At 37.9% G+C, this 18546-nt stretch overlaps 1 protein-coding gene across 12 annotated transcripts in view; it reads right to left on the bottom strand.

Moving 5' to 3' along the window:
- Positions 1-18546, bottom strand: part of FAM13B (family with sequence similarity 13 member B) — an 89487-nt gene that overhangs the window by 10763 nt on the left and 60178 nt on the right. For 9 of the 12 annotated variants that reach the window (XM_027096653.1, XM_027096617.1, XM_027096636.1 and 6 more), the window contains 8 exons: positions 11565-11629; positions 9113-9161; positions 8527-8674; positions 5720-5785; positions 4112-4322; positions 3347-3476; positions 2075-2156; positions 197-426 (listed from right to left, as the gene is read on the bottom strand). In XM_027096653.1, coding sequence (XP_026952454.1) covers positions 197-426; positions 2075-2156; positions 3347-3476; positions 4112-4322; positions 5720-5785; positions 8527-8674; positions 9113-9161; positions 11565-11629 — 981 coding nt within the window. The remainder of the gene's footprint in view (positions 1-196; positions 427-2074; positions 2157-3346; positions 3477-4111; positions 4323-5719; positions 5786-8526; positions 8675-9112; positions 9162-11564; positions 11630-18546) is intronic. The other 3 variants (XM_027096644.1, XM_027096605.1, XM_027096685.1) reach the window with 1 other exon arrangement.

Raw genomic sequence — 18546 nt, 5'->3', positions numbered from 1 at the left:
ATTCTAGTTTTTTTAGTTTTATTATTTCGACTCAAGCACTTCTGTTGTGCTGATAAAAACATGCTTCTATAACTACAAACCTGGAGAGTAAACTGAGGCCAGCAGACTACCTAGACATCTTTATGCCACTATTGTAATTATTTTATTTCAGGTATTCTAAAGGCTAGTCTGGGCAAAAACCATAGCTCAAGATTACTTTGATATCTTCTGGAAGACACCTCTCAACACGTTTTTCTTTCAGTCTTTTCAGAATAAGTTCAAGTGTTGCTTCCTTAGATGGCTTCTTCTCCTTCTGAATGACCCGGGATTCATCTTCATTCTCTTCATCTTCATGGTCTAGAGAAGAGCCAAAGCTTTTTGGAAGAGTGTTACTACGTGGACGTGTCTGAGGTACAAACTCTCCATCAGAGGTTTTGTGTTTTGCATCTACATTTCAGAACCAAGAGGGTAGATCAGTAATACTGATTTTAGCTAAAATGAAGTTAGGTCAAAAAAGGTGCAAGAGATGCAAAAGCAAAGTATACATCAACAACACACAGGCTCAGATATTTCAAAGTCACATGAAATATTTAAATTATATATATACACTGAGAGAATTATATGGTTTTCCTTTCAACCAATATTCATAGAAAGCCAACTAAAGTGATGCTCTGATGAGCATACAGTAGTAAACAAACAAACATGGTCTCCGTTGTCATGGAGCATGTATTCAGGAAGTAAAAAAACAAAAACTAAGTAATCAAATTAATAAACAAAATAATTTCAATGATTGCTAAGTGCTATAAAGAAGATAAAGTAGAATGATGTCACAATGTTAAAGAAGTGTGCTTTTTGGAAGAGCAACTCCTTTGGATGGAATTGACAAAGAAGGCCTTTCTGAGATGGTAACGTCCTAGTTGAACATGGATTTAAAAGGAGCTAACCTAGCATAGAAGATTTAGGGGAAGAACATTTCTCCCCAGTTGAGGCAATAGCCAGGGCAAGGTCCCTAAATCATGACATATTTAAGGAACAGAAAATGAGGAAAAGTGATAAAATGGGCAAAGGGCAGAGTATAAAGGGCCTTGAAAGCCTGGGTAAGGGGTTTGGACTTTATTCTAAGTGGAAAGGGAAGTCCACTGAAGAGCTATGGACAAGATAGTAACATAGTTTTTATAAAAGATAATTTTGGCTGCTATGCAGAGAAGGCACTGTAGGACAGTAAGAGTGGAAGAAAATTGGGAAATTAGGAGGCTAATAATTTAACGACACTCATTAGTAATACATTCAAGGTAGTGATTCTCACTGATGGTTGGAAACTGGTGTTACACGAGGAAATTTTTGACAGAATTTTAAGGGAAAATTCTAAAGAAGTAAGAGAACTTATTTAACCATAAGAATGTAAATAAACTCAATGACAATGGGGACCCTGTTTGTCTTGTTCACTGCTACAACCTCAGATGTCTTCAAGTACTTGGTATTTACAGACACTAAAATTTCTGTTGAATAAATTCAAATGAATAAACCAAAATGTGATGCTCCAGATTACAAACCCACACTCGGTACAGATAATTTTTTAGGTATTAACAATTATTAAAAAGCATGCTCACTGAACAGCCACAAAGGAAATAAACCTTAGCAGGTGCTATACTGGACTGACACCCAGTAACACACGACCTAGTTTTTGATTCAAGACGACTTACAATTTAGTCTTTGTAGTATAAAAGGCTGATGATTATTCTTAGCCTTGGATGAAATACCCACCAAAAATTCTTAATACCTACCCAAACCCAAAACTGCTTAATATTTGAAATATGTTTCATATAAACTTCATAATACAATACCACCTGTGAATATATAATCTAGGGTACCCTTCAAAAGACTATTACTAATAAAAACACATGAAAGACATTTGGAAGAATGTAATATAGTATTGCAACTTTGACCATAACTACTAAAAGAACAAGAGAACTTTTATTTTGCCAGATAGTGTCCAAGATTTAAAATTATCAAAAATTATAACTATAATTCTCAGATATTATTATAAAGAATATTTTAAAATGCAATTATATTAGAAAAATGGCACATTTTATACCTTTGATTTGCTTTCGCAGTTTGGTGAGCTCTGTCATCCATTTTAATACCTTTGGATTGGCTGCTATATCACTGTAGGAGGGCTGAAAATTAAGAAAACAGAATCACTGATTAGGCACTCATCAACCCCCTACCTGCGCTAAGTCCCTCTCTGATAATTGCCTTTGCCCAAAGGAGCTGCCTGGCCCAAGGTTACAACCCCTCCTCCAGAGCAGCCAGCATCCATGACTGGTTATGTGGGATTAAAAAGGCCTGGCGCCCTCATCTCAATTCAGGTCAATCCTGAGCAGCCATCCTAGCTTGAGACTCCGTGGAACCTCCTCTACTAAACCATGCTGGCCTCACTCCTTACAGCTGCGATTCTCCCTAAACACTCTCTTGGAAATCGCATGCACTGAAATCTCTGTCTCAGAATGTTTCCCAGATGATCCAACCTAAAACAACTCTACCACTATAAATCTACTCATAGATAGACGCTGTTCTTTCATAAAGATAGTATTTTAAGAGATTTGTTAACACATCAATAAAATTAAGATATGAAATTCTAAAAAAAGAAAGAGAATCCATTTAAACCTTTGTGGGTAAGCAATGGTTTTTGTTTTTTGTTTTTTTTGCCATGCCGCACGGCATGCAGGATCTTAGTTCCCCGACCAGGGATTGAACCTATGCCCACTGCAGTGGAAGCGTGGAGTCTTAACAACTGGACCGCCAGGAAGTCCCAATGGTTATTTTAATTTATGCCCAGATAGTATTTTATAGTTCTCCTGGCAGAGATTTCACTCAATCCTCATTTCATCTTACTTTAAGTAGACAGGGCAAGATATTAAGTAAAGCTCTCTTGGAGGAGGGCCTATCAACTGGCAGAAGCCAGATTTGAATATGGGTCTTCCGACTCCAAGTATAGGGCTTTTTCCACTTCACATGTTCTAATTATTAAATATCTCATCCCTCCACCCCCACATCCCCTGGCTACCTGTGGTTTTTCAGAGAGCACAGCATTAACGTGATTTGTCAATGTAAAGTATTTGCTTTAAGAATTCTACAAGCTGTTTTCCAACAGAAATATAAAAATGCAATGGTGCAATGGCAAGAATACTGGTCTGGAATCAGAAGGCTAAGGACCTATATAATCTCAGATCTACATGATCACTATTTCTCTGGGCATCTTAGATTCGTTCTCTCTCGCAGGAAAGAGATGGAGGACTTTCTTGGAAAGCATTAGTCTCCAAGTTCCAACAGATCTACCTCACAGTGGACAATGCTACAAACTTACCTTGCTATTTCTTTCCCTTTCAAACTGTTCCTCAAATTGTCTGATTTTTTTCTGAAGTTTCTTGACTAAGTGGTATGGTGTTCTGTCTTCTCTTTTTTCATCTTTTGAACTAAAAGATGATCTTCGAGTCCTGAATTAAAACAAGAGGCAAATACTGTTAGTTAAATCTTTAAGTTATCGACACCATCTCTCTTATTATCCTGATAAAACATGATACTATTACCAAGAAGTATATTTTTAAAGTGAAATTAAGTCCCTAACACTAAAGGACAGGTAGTAAAAAGAAACTTAAACTATGTTAGAGACCACAAAATTAGCTAACACAAGTAGCAATGAAAACAATTGGGAATCATTCAAAAGTTGTTTGGGCAAAGGCAGAAGAGAAACAAAGACATCTAGCAGCTCAGAGCTCTTTTGGTGTTCAAACTGCAAAGGAAAGGTTCTAACTTTCAGGATCAATTTTAAGTTTTGATGATAAAAACATCTAGGATTGGTGAGCTCCACTTGCAGCTTCCCTTCCAGAGTTCTATATTTCAGTCACAAGTGAATAAAAACACCATGGAAAGATGTCTTATTGGACAGCAAGCCCCCAAAATACCTCAGTGAACTCAGAATTTAGAGGCAGCCAAAATAAAAAATTACAAAAGCATGCTTCATGAAATAGGGGAGAAAGCTCTCAACTGCAGGTCTGGAGGATTAAAATCTCTCAAAGGACCTGGGTATGTGATAGGATTCACCTCCCATAAGAACATAAAAGTCATATACCTAGCAAAAGAAAGTGCTTTCGATGAGGAATCCAATGTTTCTGGATCATGTAGGAAACGCTGGCTTTGCCCAAAATCTAAACTCCGGTGTGATAATACTGGAGGACAGTCCTCTTCCAGAGGATGATGATTCATTCTTCCAGCTTGTGGAGAGAGTTGAGCTTCTCCAGACTCAGAGTCTTCCTGCCAAGACTTAAAAGCAGGAAATGGCTCTGCAAAACAAACACAAAGAATAGTACCATGGGTCTCTTGGTTTCACATGGAAAAAAAGTCACGCAATATCAGCTATATGTTCTTTAAACCTTTATCATTATGTAGTGGTTCATATAATAATTATGGGTTACTAGGGTCTTCATAAAGCCTAATATAGTTTAAAATTGTCTGAGCTTCATTTTTCAGCTCAGAGTTCTAATTTCACATAAGGAGTTACACTTTAAATTTCTGAACCCAGTCACAAAGTAAGAAGGGACACTGTCAAGCTCTTTAAAATTAAAATGTTATTTTTCAAGTAGGGAAAAGTCTTCTTTTAGAAACAGTAAACACTTAACAGTCCTCAGTTAGGAATTTAACTTAGCCAAATGCTTCCAGGTGAATAAATCACCCCTCACTGTAAAATTACTGTGTTAAGAACTGGAAGCTATTCCCCATGCTATTCAGAACACTTACCAAATGGAGTTCTTGGACTCCAAAAGAATTCTAACCTTCCCAAACAAAAGCAGCTAACTCACCTGACAGTACCTGGCCTCTAACATTAAACTGTGGTGATTATTTTCTGCTACAGGATTCCTGTGTATAATACATATTTTAATAATTAAACACCCCAAAGTATGACCAAGACAAAATTTAAAAGCACTACTCCCTCTTAAGCACATCTATTTTATTGGAGTTATCCTGTATGTTCTCAAATGAAGTCATGTTAAGATATATGATGTCTTTGCACAAATAAGGTTTGATTACATACAGAACACATATAGATAAACACACAATCCACAAATATACTCCAAATACAAAATTATCTTCAAGTATCACTGGATTCAGGGTGGGGATTGGGACTTTTCCATCTACACGTTAACTTTATAACTACAGCGTAAAACGTTGATACTGTGGCTTTTAATAGCAAAAAATAGTTAAGTATTTCTGGATGCAAAAATGGCTTGACAGTGTCAGAAATCAAGAATGATGTTTTCTTTTTCTTCACACAATTCCTACGCATTGCTACTAATTTAGTTTAACTTTATGCATTAGCAATTTAAAGCATTACTTTTTTTCAGGGTAATAATTAATTTAGTTTTTAAAGCCCAGATCAATCTGATAACTAAAAATTGAGTACTAAGCGTGCAATCCCATAATAAACCCAGCAATAAAGTGATTTTCAAAACAACCCTTGTACCTGCTTCCCAGAAAATAAGTAACTGGTAATAAACATTTTATGAGAAATCTCCTGTTTTAAGAAAAGAAGGAACTAACAAAAACAATATTTTCTGGGTATCATCTTTAACCCAGAATAGTTTTCCTAATATATGGGGACAGCAGGAGAAGGGCTAATAAAAAGGCAAACAAAGTGAACCATAAAAAGGCAAAAAGCTAAACTATGGTGAACCATACTTACCCTCCCCATCTCTCTGCAGATGCATTGTTTTGAAATCAATGAGGGGAAAAGTGATAGGGCATGACGCTAATAAAATGGAAAAAATGGCAAAAAATACTAAAGTGAACACACAGCACAGTCAGAACAAACCATACACATAACTAACACAAAGCCAAAGATACCAAAAACATTTCCCTAAAACCAGTTAGGCATTCTGCTCAAAAACTTTATTCAAAGAAATTACTACTAACCAAACTTTAAAAACAAACACAAACATACATTTCTGTTTCAGCAAGCAAGGCAAAAAAAAAAAAAATCAGAGTAGTGCTGTTCTATTAAAACTCAAACATAAAACTGAAGAAATGGAAACTTAATCAGGTACTGTTGAAACTTTTCAGTATAAATGATTTGACAGAAAAATATTTCCTTTAGTTTGCTCTTTGAAAAGATCCTACTGTATTTCATTCAAGAGTCAGCAGGAAAGAATCTGAAGTAAAGATGTTGTCTACTTCCATTAAAAACCAAGATCTTTGGATGGCTGCTACAAATGCATACTGGTGGCAGACATGTGCTACCTGCTTGCTAACTGCATTCTGCGGACTACCCTTTGAACAATACAAAAAAACAAAACCCACATACTTAGGAAGAGTGAGGTGGTCCTCCATTTGAAGTCACCCTACTTCTCTATTAAGAGTCATTTCAAATGGGGTATGTCTCTGATTCCAAGGTATGTAGGGTCTAAAGTAATTTGGTCTCTTAAGGAAGACTATTATTTAGAATATCTTGACTCCCAGTTGTAGAAAATCAGTCTCTGTATTATGGGGCACAGTTGGAAAGAACATGGTCTGCTAATAGCTACTCTCCCAAGCACATGCAGAGTTCATGACTGAGAAGTTTACTCAGATGTCTACTGCTCTTGGCTCTCTGAAAGTCACTGACCCTTACTCCTGGAGGAGCCAGAAGGAGGTCTACGAGGACTTGTCACAGCCAGGTAGCTAACAGGGCAGTTCAGACACTGAAAATCAGGGATCAGGAGTACATAGTGACCTACTTTCCCTACCACCACAAGTTGTAAAGGATGGATTCTGACAAAGCAACAAAAGAGAGCCTACCATCAGGGTCTCTTTGGGGAAGCCTCCAGAAAGCTGAAGCTGGACAGAGAATGTCCTATCTCCTCAGACAATGGAAAACAAATGGTCTTCTATGCTTAAAACTTAAGATCAGAACCCTTAGGACAAAGATTGTAAAGGGCTATTTATCTGCATCCTCCAAAAAGAAGCAGGATTAAATCCTCTGTCAGAATCCCAGCTTTATCTTTCACAGACTCTTTTCCTACTACAGCTCAAGGGACGCTCTATTGACCACCACTCCTTTTCAGTGACCATGCCAGGATAAATAACTAAAATGGACATCTGATCTTCACTGCCACCAGAATGCTAACGTATCCCTAACTCTGGGGAGCATCTTCATAAATTCCAAACATCCTGAATAACCCAGAACAAAGTAAATGGAAGACAACTTCCTAATTTAGTCTAAGTTAAGACACATAATATGCCATTAGGCATGCCAAACACCTAGACCAAAAAAGGGGGAGGAGGGGGAGGAGGAAAGACAGCAATAAAGATTGGCACAATGATTTGTTTGGGGCTTTTAGAAAATTGGCTATACCTTAAAAATAAATAAATAAAAATGCTCCTACTGTGATCAGGTACATAGACTTGAGGTGGCAAAAGGAGTCCGTGGTATTGGCATTGCAATTCGTCTTGTTATTGCTACTGTATGTCACTGGCTAACTTGCCAAAGGTGAGATTACTAAGGGATCTTCATCCAAGTGAACAAATATACAACTTTAAGATTTCTGAGTGGTCTCCTTGTCTCTTTACATAGGAAGGTGTATGATCCAGAGGCCTCCTGGATCCAAATTTGCTTCTTACTTCCACTCCCAACCGCAACATTTTATTTGAAAGTTTACAAACACACAGCAAAGTTGAGAGAATTTTAAAGTGGACATCTATATACCAATCACCTAGATTCTACCATTAACATTTTACTATACTTGCTTTATAACATTCCCATTCCATTAACCGTCTTATTTTCTTCATGGATTTCAAAGTAAACTGTAGATACCTGTATACTTCCCCATAAACACTTCTGCATGCAAATCATTCACTGAAGTTCAGTATTTATTTATACTTTTTGCTTCTTTTGATTAAAAAAAAACTTACATACAATGAAATGCAAGTCTTAAGTATATATCTGCTGAGTTTTGACAAATACATATACCCATGTGGTTTGCCTTTTTAAATTAAAATTTCTCTCCTTTGTAAAATTTGTTAGGACCCTGCTCCCATACCTTCATAACCTAATACAGAGATACAGGGATACAGTACAATATGTGCTTACAAATAACCTTGAAGATAATTTCTTTTTAAATGTATTCCTGATGATTATAAAGAAAAGGTAGCTATATATAAGCCCTCTGTTTAAAGTGGTGAGATCCCCAAGCCCTAACATACCAGACTTTCAAAAACTGGGAGACAGCACCTGGTTTAACAATTAACAAAATCCTATCCTTGATTTTATTTTTTTCATCAGTTTTAACATCCATCTTCAGAGCTAATGGATAAAATAAGAACTTCTAGTTCAAATGAGATAGTTGCCCCATAATTTCATTACCGCATTTGAGTAAAAATAGTCACTCACTCTTACATGAATCAAATAAAAATGAATAAGGTTGCTAAGAAAAGGGCAGTAATCTCATTACTGCCTTGGGTAATTTCAGTTACAAATAACATTATCAGGAAAATAATGTGTGTGGGTAAAATTACCTTCCCATTTATCACCGTCAGAAACATTCTTCAGATCTAACTGTGGAATTTGGACACATGCTGCCTCCCCTTGAACACCAACACTTTGACCTCCTGGCACTTCTGATTCAGTGTTGGCATTCAAATCACATATCTTGCTACTAGAATCCTGTATTTTAAAATAAAGAATACATTTCACAACAAAGAAGCTTTTCACACCCAGCTTAAAGACAACCAGCATATATCCTTGTGTAGTCTTCATTAGTTTACTGTGCCTACAGTTAACTGTCCCACTCGCACCATTCAAACTATTTTCAAATACAAATGTGCAGTTTTATAATACATCTTACTGGAACACAAAGTTTGGATCCCAAATTGAGAAAACTGTTTTCATAACTAAGTTTCTTGTAACCAAAAGTGGCAAATAACACAAAAACAAACAAAAAAACTAAAGTGGCAAATCAAGTTGCTGCTTAACTGTAAAACATTTGGTAAGAGTATTTACATTTCAACCTGTTAAACCCAAGAGTTAAAGGTCAGATATAATAACTGGTAGATTAAACCTAGTCGAACTTTTAAGAACCATAAGAGAAAAAATAATTCTTACCAGAATGAAGTGTGACAATTTATCACTGTCAAATGACAAACATTCTTTCCTAAAAATCAAGTGAAGTTATTAGTCTTTTAAGAATAAATTGGTTCCTATCATTGCATATTTCTTACCTAGATTCCTCTCTTCCTCATACAGTTAGGATTTACAGGGTGAAAGCATAAAACAACAACTGGACATATGCCCATTCTTTGGAGCCTTATTATCTGAAAATCACACACTACTGAAAAGATCCACAGAATCAGTTCAGGTGTAGAAAAATTAAGTAACATTTACCACCCCTTTACACAGCCACTCCCCCAAAAGAAAAACACTTTAAAAGGAAAAATATAATCCACAATAAATAAAAGCCAAAAGAACTGAATGTATAATGGAAAAGATTTTATAAAAATAAATATTAGTTTTAACCAAATAACTTTATTCTCTCCCACTCTGGGACACTTTTTTCCTTTTTAAAGATTTCTTAAAGGTATAGCTATGTACCTATATATATATATATATATATATTTTTTTTTTTTTTTTCCTGCGGTACGCGGGCCTCTCACTGTTGTGGCCTCTCCCATTGCGGAACACAGGCTCCGGGCACGCAGGCCGAGCGGCCATGGCTCATGGGCCTAGCCACTCCGCGGCATGTGGGATCTTCCCAGACCAGGGCATGAACCCGTGTCCCCTGCATCGGCAGGCGGACTCCAAACCGCTGCGCCACCAGGGAAGCCCTATGTACCTATATTTTAAATCTGATGGTATTCTATTACAATCAAAACAAGGTTACTACTTCTAAACCTCTCCTTCCTAAAAACATAATGGTAACATGTAAAAAGGAAATTTATAAAATCTCAATTCACTTCTTATTCCCCCATAAAAACTAACCCCCATCTAGAACAAGTGTTAAAGCAAGCTGTCACAAATGATCTCTACCTATTTGACCAGTCAACACAGTATCTAGTATCACAGTAGGTTATCAATATGCCGACTGCGGGAAAGTTCTCCTCCCCAAAGACACTGTGGCAATTTACAAAGATACTCACTGGTGCTGCTCCTACCCTGCCATAAAAGAGTGTGCATAAAAGAACTGCAAGAAGACAGGTCTTGATCTAAATATGGATTCTTGCTGAGCATGAGAAACAAACTAAATTCCCTGGGAAGCAAAAGCCCTCTTTTGCTTAGAGTGGGAGCAAATGGGGGGATGAGCTAAATTCTACCCTAACAGACTAAAAGACCTAATCACCTAAATTTGAGAAACATTGAGTGTTAAACATGCAAAATGTAATCCACTTAACCAAGAAAATCTTTGGGTCTAAAAACAAGTTTGCTAACCTATACATAAGTTGAAGGGGAAAGAGCTTTCTTGAAAAAGATTGAGTCCTCACTAAATGGATCCTTATTGTTCTACCAAATCCAGATGTCATCATTCTGGGGATGCCTGTTAATGCTGTTAATCTTTTATCTTCAGCCCATAGCTCCAATATTCCCTGGGCTGGAAGAAGATCATTCCTGCCTCCTGAAAGGAAGCACAAGGAACTGCTGTAAGCAGGAAATCTGTGGACCTTCAGAGTATGGGGACGCTCCAGAGACACGGCTCCAAAGAATTTACGTGCCCTCAGAGAACAGGTTTCCTACCCACAATTAAGAGAGACAATGGCATTAATGCAAGTTTACCCCTGCCAACAGGCTATCACCAAATTAGTAATGCTGTATGGGACTTCTCAGTATTTACAATCTAGTCTCCAACTTCATTACTAATGTGTTTTTAGAATATCAAATCATCATTTTGAAGAAAATTATAACACACTTCTTAGCAATGTCTTAAAGAATCATAAAAAGAGTAATGACACCCACAACCTACTTTAAAACATTCTAGAAAGCTTCTGTTTAAAGGGACTTTATCTATCGAGTAACTATGGGGACTACATATGGCTGAAATACTCATTGCCTCAGGGATCCCCCTTCCATTACTGCTGGCCAAGGACATAAACAAGCACCAACTGCATAGGACTGTACTGGGACACATGGAGGAGTAGTTAGAAGGGGAACAAAAACATCCCTACATATTTGTTGATGCAACTATGTTACAAACTTTCAGTTAGCTATCCATAGTTCCAAGACTATGAATTAACTCACTGAAATGTATTCAAAATATCAATAAACTCCCAAATTGTTCTACAAATCAGCTGAAAGTTTTAAGTGTCTCCAAGAAGGCTGTGTTCTTCCTTCTGAACATTTTCCAAGTTATAACTAATGTCTGTCTGAACCTGCATCTACTTTCAATATTTATGGACATTTAATATGCTTTATACTTACCATCAAAACAAAACATTTGGTTTTTTAGATCATCTAAAATGTATGTTATAATGGATAGCTTCATCTAAAACATTCACCCCAGAATCTGTAAAGAACTCCAATTCTCAAAATGAATAATTAATTAGCAACAACAAGAGAAAATGCTTACCTCTCAAGACAGCCATCTTCACCATCACCATGATCACTGCATGGCTCTAACAGTATACCTACAGTCTAACAAAAAGAACACACCACCATATTAATGGAGTTCCCATCACTTACATATGAGACGAAGTTTCCGATCTAAATTAGGATATTAGATTATAAGTTAGTCAAATGCCCCTCTTTAACTACTACTTATAATAGTCTATAGATGTTAGCATCTCTTTTTACAGAGAGTAATTTATCTTCCTCAAAACCTGAGTCTTATGTGTGTTTGCGTGTGTGTGTATAAAATGAGGACCCTGCATTTCTTGCTACCCCAGTGGGCAATAGGTACTGCTACTACTATCACATTCTTTTTCCTTCCTTAGAATTCTCTCCTCTGAAAATGATGGTCTGCTACTTCTCTTTCTCCTCAGCCATGAACATACAGGTTGGTTAACTTCCTAGCAGGTAACAGAGGAGTCATGTAGTTCACCAGATCCCTTTATTACATACAATTGAAATAACACCTCTGAACCTCAGAAACACATGAGAAGGCTCCTGCATTTTCCAATGGGCTTAGTGACATCATCCCATGCTTATTCCTCCCTTAAAATAGATACTTCCCAAGTCTAATACAAATGTCTTGTGCATTACTTCAAACTATGTAAACTTTTTAGTGTCTTTGATGATCACCTCTGAAATCAACAAAAGCTTTGATCTTCTTAGATTCTTCTTAAGAAACTACCACTTGTGCAGTTTTGTTTAATATGAAAGACAGTCTGTAAGGAGCTATTAAAATACTTCTCTCTTTTCCAACTAGATATCTCTGTGAAGCTAAACTGGCCTCATGCACTAGAAACAAAAGAACCTATAGAACAGAGAGAATGCAGAAGCAGGTATGAGAATCCAGCTGACTTCTGTTAAGTCAGACAGACATTAACCAGATTTGTAGATATGTATAACAATGCCGTGCCTCAAATTAACTATTTTTAAAAATAGCTGCTTTTGAGCAGAAGTAAGAAGAACTACAATCCTGCAGCCTGTGGAACAAAAACCACATTCACAGAAAGACAGACAAGATGAAAAGGCAGAGGACTATGTACCAGATGAAGGAACAAGATAAAACCCCAGAAAAACAACTAAATGAAGTGGAGATAGGCAACCTTCAAGAAAAAGAATTCAGAATAATGATAGTGAAGATGATCCAGGACCCTGGAAAAAGAATGGAGGCAAAGATCAAGAAGATGCAAGAAATGTTTAACAAAGACCTAGAAGAATTAAAGAACAAACAAACAGAGATGAACAATACAATAACTGCAATGAAAAATATACTAGAAGGAGTCAATAGCAGAATAACTGAGGCAGAAGAACAGATAAGTGACCTGGAAGACAGAATGGTGGAATTCACTGCTGCGGAACAGAATAAAGAAAACAGAATGAAAAGAAATGAAGACAGCCTAAGAGACCTCTGGGACAACATTAAATGCAACAACATTCACATTATAGGGGTCCCAGAAAGAGAAGAGAGAGAGAAAGGACCCGGAAAATATTTGAAGAGATTATAGTTGAAAACTTCCCTAACATGGGAAAGGAAATAGCCACCCAAGTCCAGGAAGCGCAGAGAGTTCCATACAGGATAAACCCAAGGAGAAACATGCCAAGAAACATAGTAATCAAATTGGCAAAAATTAAAGACAAAGAAAAATTATTGAAAGCAGCAAGGGAAAAACGACAAATAACATACAAGGGAACACCCATAAGGTTAACAGCTGATTTCTCAGCAGGAACTCTACAAGCGAGAAGGAAGTTGCATGATATACTTAAAGTGATGAAAGGGAAGAACCTACAACCAAGATTACTCTACCGGGCAAGGATCTCATTCAGATTCGATGGAGAAATCAAAAGCTTTACAGACAAGCAAAAGCTAAGAGAATTCAGCACCACCAAACCAGCTCTACGACAAATGCTAAAGGAACTTCTCTAAGTGGGAAACACAAGAGAAGAAAAGGACCTACAGAAACAAACCCAAAGCAATTAAGAAAATGGTCATAGGAACATACATATCGATAATTACCTTAAATGTGAATGGATTAAATGCTCCAACGAAAACAGGCTTGCTGAATGGATACGAAAACAAGATCTGTATATATGCTGTCTACAAGAGACCCACTTCAGACCTAGGGACACATACAGACTGAAAGTGAGGGGATGAAAAAAGATATTCCATGAAAATGGAAATCAAAAGAAAGCTGGAGTAGCAATACACATATCAGATAAAATAGACTTTAAAATAAAGAATGTTACAAGAGACAAGGAAGGACACTACATAATCATCAAGGGATTAATCCAAGAAGAAGATATAACAATTATAAATATATATGCACCCAACATAGGAACACCTCAACACATAAGGCAACTGCTGACAGCTATAAAAGAGGAAATCAACAGTAACAAAATAATAGTGGGGGACTTTAACACCTCACTTACACCAATGGACAGATCATCCAAAATGAAAATAAATAAGGAAACAGAAGCTTTAAATGACACAATAGACCAGATAGATTTAATTGATATTTATAGGACATTCCATCCAAAAACGGCAGACTACACTTTCTTCTCAAGTGCGCACGGAACGTTCTCCAGGATAGATCACATCTTGGGTCACAAATCAAGCCTCAGTAAATTTAAGAAAATTGAAATCACATCAAGCATCTTTTCTGACTATGAGATCAGAAATGAATTACAGGGAAAAAAACGTAAAAAACACAAACACATGAAGGCTAAACAATACGTTACTAAACAACCAAGAGATTACTGAAGAAATCAAAGAGGAAATCAAAAAATACCTAGAGACAAATGACAATGAAAACACGACAATCCAAAACCTATGGGATGCAGGAAAAGCAGTTCTAAGAGGGAAGTTTATAGCTATACAAGCCTACCTCAAGAAACAAGAAAAATCTCAAATAAACAATCTAACCTTATACCTAAAGGAAATAGAGAAAGAAGAACAAACAAAACCCAAAGTTAGCAGAAGGAAAGAAATCATAAATATCAGTGCAGAAATAAATGAAACAGAAACAAAGAAAACAATAGCAAACATCAATAAAACTAAAAGCTGGTTCTTTGAGAAGATAAATAAAATTTGCAAACCATTAGCCAGACTCATCAAGAAAAAGAGGGAGGGGTTTCCCTGGTGGCGCAGTGGTTGAGTCCACCTGCCGATGCAGGGGACATGGCTTCGTGCCCCGGTCCGGGAAGATCCCACATGTCGCAGAGCGGCTAGACCCGTGAGCCATGGCCGCTAAGCCTGCATGTCCGGAGCCTGTGCTCCGCAACGGGAGAGGCCACAACAGTGAGAGGCCCGCGTACCGCAAAAAAAAAGAGGGAGAGGACTCAAATCAATAGTTAGAAATGAAAAAGGAGAAGTTACAACAGACACCACAGAAATACAAAGTATCCTAAGAGACTACTACAAGCAACTCCATGCCAATATAAGAGACAACTTGGAAGAAATGGACAAATTCTTAGATAGGTATAACCTTCCACGAGTGAACCAGGAATAAAGAGAAAATATGAACACACCAATCACAAGTAATGAAATTGAAACTGTGATTGAAGATCTTCCAGCAAGGGCTTCCCTGGTGGCGCAGTGGTTGAGAGTCCGCCTGCCGATGCAGGGGACACGGGTTCGTGCCCCGGTCTGAGAAGATCCCACATGCCGCAGAGCGGCTAGGCCTGTGAGCCATGGCCGCTGAGCCTGCGAATCCGGAGCCTGTGCTCCGCAAGGGGAGAGGCCACAACAGTGAGAGGCCCACGTACTGCAAATAAATAAATAAATAAATAAATGCTGGAGATGGTGTGGAGAAGAGGGAACCCTCTTGTACTGTTGGTGGGAATGTAAATACAGCCACTATGGAGAACAGCATGGAGGTTCCTTAAAAAACTAAAAATAGAACTACCATATGACCCAGCAATCCCACTACTGGGCATATATCCTGAGAAGACCATAATTCAAAAACACACATGTACCCAAATGTTCACTGCAGCACTATTTACAATAGCCAGGACATGGAGGCAACCTAAATGTCCAACAACAGATGAATGCATAAAGAAGATGTGGTACATATATACAATGGAATATTACTCAGCCATAAAAAGGAATGAAATTGGGTCATTTGTAGAGATGTGGATGGACCTAAAGTCTGTCATACAGAGTGAATTAAGTTAGAAAGAGAAAAACAAATATCGTATATTAACACATATATGTGGAATCTAGAGAAATGGTACAGATGAACCTATTGCAGGGCAGGAATAGAGATGCAAACGTAGAGAACAGACTTGTGGTGTGGACACAGGGAGGGAATTGGGAGATTAGGATTGACATATATACACTACCATGTATAAAATAGATAACTAGTGGGAACCTGCTGTATAGCTCAGTGCTCTGTCATGACCTAAATGGGGGGATGGGGGTGGAGAGGTGGGAGGGAGGTCCAAAGTGAAGGAATATATGTATACATATAGCTGATTCACTTCATTGTACAGCAGAAACTAACACAACATTGTAAAGCAACTATACTCCAATAAAAAGAAAAAATATATAGATGCAAAAATCCTCAACTAAATATTAGCTAATCAGGGCTTCCCTGGTGGCGCAGTGGTTGAGAGTCCGCCTGCCAATGCAAGAGACACGGGTTCGTGCCCCGGTTCGGGAAGATCCCACATGCCGTGGAGCGGCTGGGCCTGTGAGCCATGGCCGCTGAGCCTGCACGTCCGGAGCCTGTGCTCCGCAACAGGAGAGGCCACAACAGTGAGAGGCCCGCGTACCGCAAAAAAAAAAAAAAAAGAAAGAAATAAATATTAGCTAATCAAGCACCTAAAAAACTACTAAAAGAACTATACACAACAACCAAGTAGGATCTATCCCAGGTATGTAAGGCTGGTTCAGCATTTGAAAATCATATAATGTAAGCTATCATCAATAGGCTGAAAAAGAAAAATCACATGATCTTATCAAGAAATGCAGAAAAAGCATGTGACAAAATCTAACACTCACTCATGATAAAAACTCTTAGTAAACTAGGAAAAGAGGGGACTTTTTCAACTTGATAATGACTGTCTACAAAAAAGCTACACCTAACATCATACTTATTGGTGAGAAACTCTATAAACTTTCTGAGTTCAGGTACAAGGCAAGGATGTCCCCTCTCACCACTCCCTTTCAACACTGTATTAGAAGTCCTTGCTCATACAGTAAGGCAAGAGAAGGGAAAAAAGGTTAGCAGATTGGGAAGGCAGACATAAAACTATCTTTGTTCACATATGACATGATTGTCTATGTAATGTAGAAAATCTGAAAGCATTAACAAAAACAATCTCCTGGAACTAATAAGTGATTATTAGGTCGCAGGATACAAGGTTAATAAACAAAAGTCAATTGCTTTTCTATACACCAACTGCATTCTGAAATTAAAATACAATACCATTTACATTAGCACCCAAAAAAGTGAAATATTTGGGTATAACATTTATATGAGGGGGACTTCCCTGGTGGTACAGTGGTTAAGAATCCACCTGCCAATGCAGGGGACACAGGTTCGAGCCCTGGTCCAGGAAGATCTCACATGCCGCAGAGCAACTAAGCCCGTGCGCCGCAGCTACTCAGCCTGCGCTCCAGAGCCCGTGAGCCACAACTACTGAGCCCATGCACCACAACTACTGAAGCCCACACACCCTAGAGCCTGAGCACTGCAACTACTGAGCCCACACGCCACAACTACTGAAGCCCGAGCACTCTAGGGCCGACGTGCCACAACTACTGAGCCTGCGCTCTGCAACCACTGAAGCCCATGCATCTAGAGCCTGTGCTCTGCAACAAGAGAAGCCACCGCAACGAGCAGCCCACGCACCACAACAAAGAGTAGCGCTTGCTCGCTGCAACTAGAGAAAGCCCGCACACAGCAACAAAGACCCAAAGCAGCCAAAAAAATTTTAATTAATTAATTTTTTAAAAAACATCTATATGAGAAAAACTACAGAACTCTGAGGCACCAAATCAAAGAAGAACTAAATAAATACAGAGATATCCCATTTTCATGGATTGAACACTCAATATTGTCGAGATGTCAGTTCCTCCCAATTTGATGTACAGATTCAATGCAATCCCAATCAAAATCCCAGCAAGTTGTTTATGGATATTAACAAACTGCTTCTAATCTTTATGGGGGGAGGTAAAAGACCTAGAACAGCCAACACAATACTGAAGGAGAAGTACAAAGTTGGAGGACTGATACTACCTGACTTCAAGACTTATTATAAAGGAATAGTAGTCAAGACAGTGTGGTACTGATGAAAGAATAGACAAAGAGATCAATGGAACAGAATAGAGGTTCCAGAAATAGACCCCCATAAGTATAGCCAACTGATCTTTGACCAAAAAGCAAAGGCAATATAATGGAGCAATGACAGTCTCTTCAACAAATGGAATTGGAACAAATGGACACCCACATGCAGAAAAATGGATCTAGGCAGAGATCTTACACCCTTCACAAAAATTAATTCAAAATGGATCATAGACCTAAATGTAAAACACAAACTATAAAACTCCTAGAATATAACACAGGAGAAAACCTAGATGACCTTGGGAATGGTGATGCCTTTTTAGATACACCTCCAAAAACACAATCCATAAAACAAGTAACTGATAAGCTGGACTTCATTAAAATTAAAATCTTCTGCTCTGCAAAATCTGATATCAAGAGAATTAGAAGACAAGCCACAGACTGGAAGAAAATACTTGCAAAAGACACACCTGATAAAGGACTGTTATACAAAAAAGCAAAGGACTCTTAAAACTCAATAATAAGAAACAACCCTTGAGACACAGATGTAGAGAATAAACATATGGACACCAAGGGGGGAAAGCGGTGGGTGGTGGGGGGAGGAGGGGGGGGTGGGATGAATTGAGAGATTGGGATTGACATATATACACTAATATGTAT

This window comes from Aethalodelphis obliquidens, unplaced genomic scaffold (genome assembly GCF_003676395.1).
Source record: "Aethalodelphis obliquidens isolate GAN/ISIS:26980383/991018 unplaced genomic scaffold, ASM367639v1 scaffold4, whole genome shotgun sequence".
In the NCBI taxonomy this organism is placed as follows: domain Eukaryota; kingdom Metazoa; phylum Chordata; class Mammalia; order Artiodactyla; family Delphinidae; genus Aethalodelphis; species Aethalodelphis obliquidens.
The sequence above is the reverse complement of the archived record's forward strand: the minus strand, read 5'-3'. Positions and strand labels throughout refer to the sequence as shown.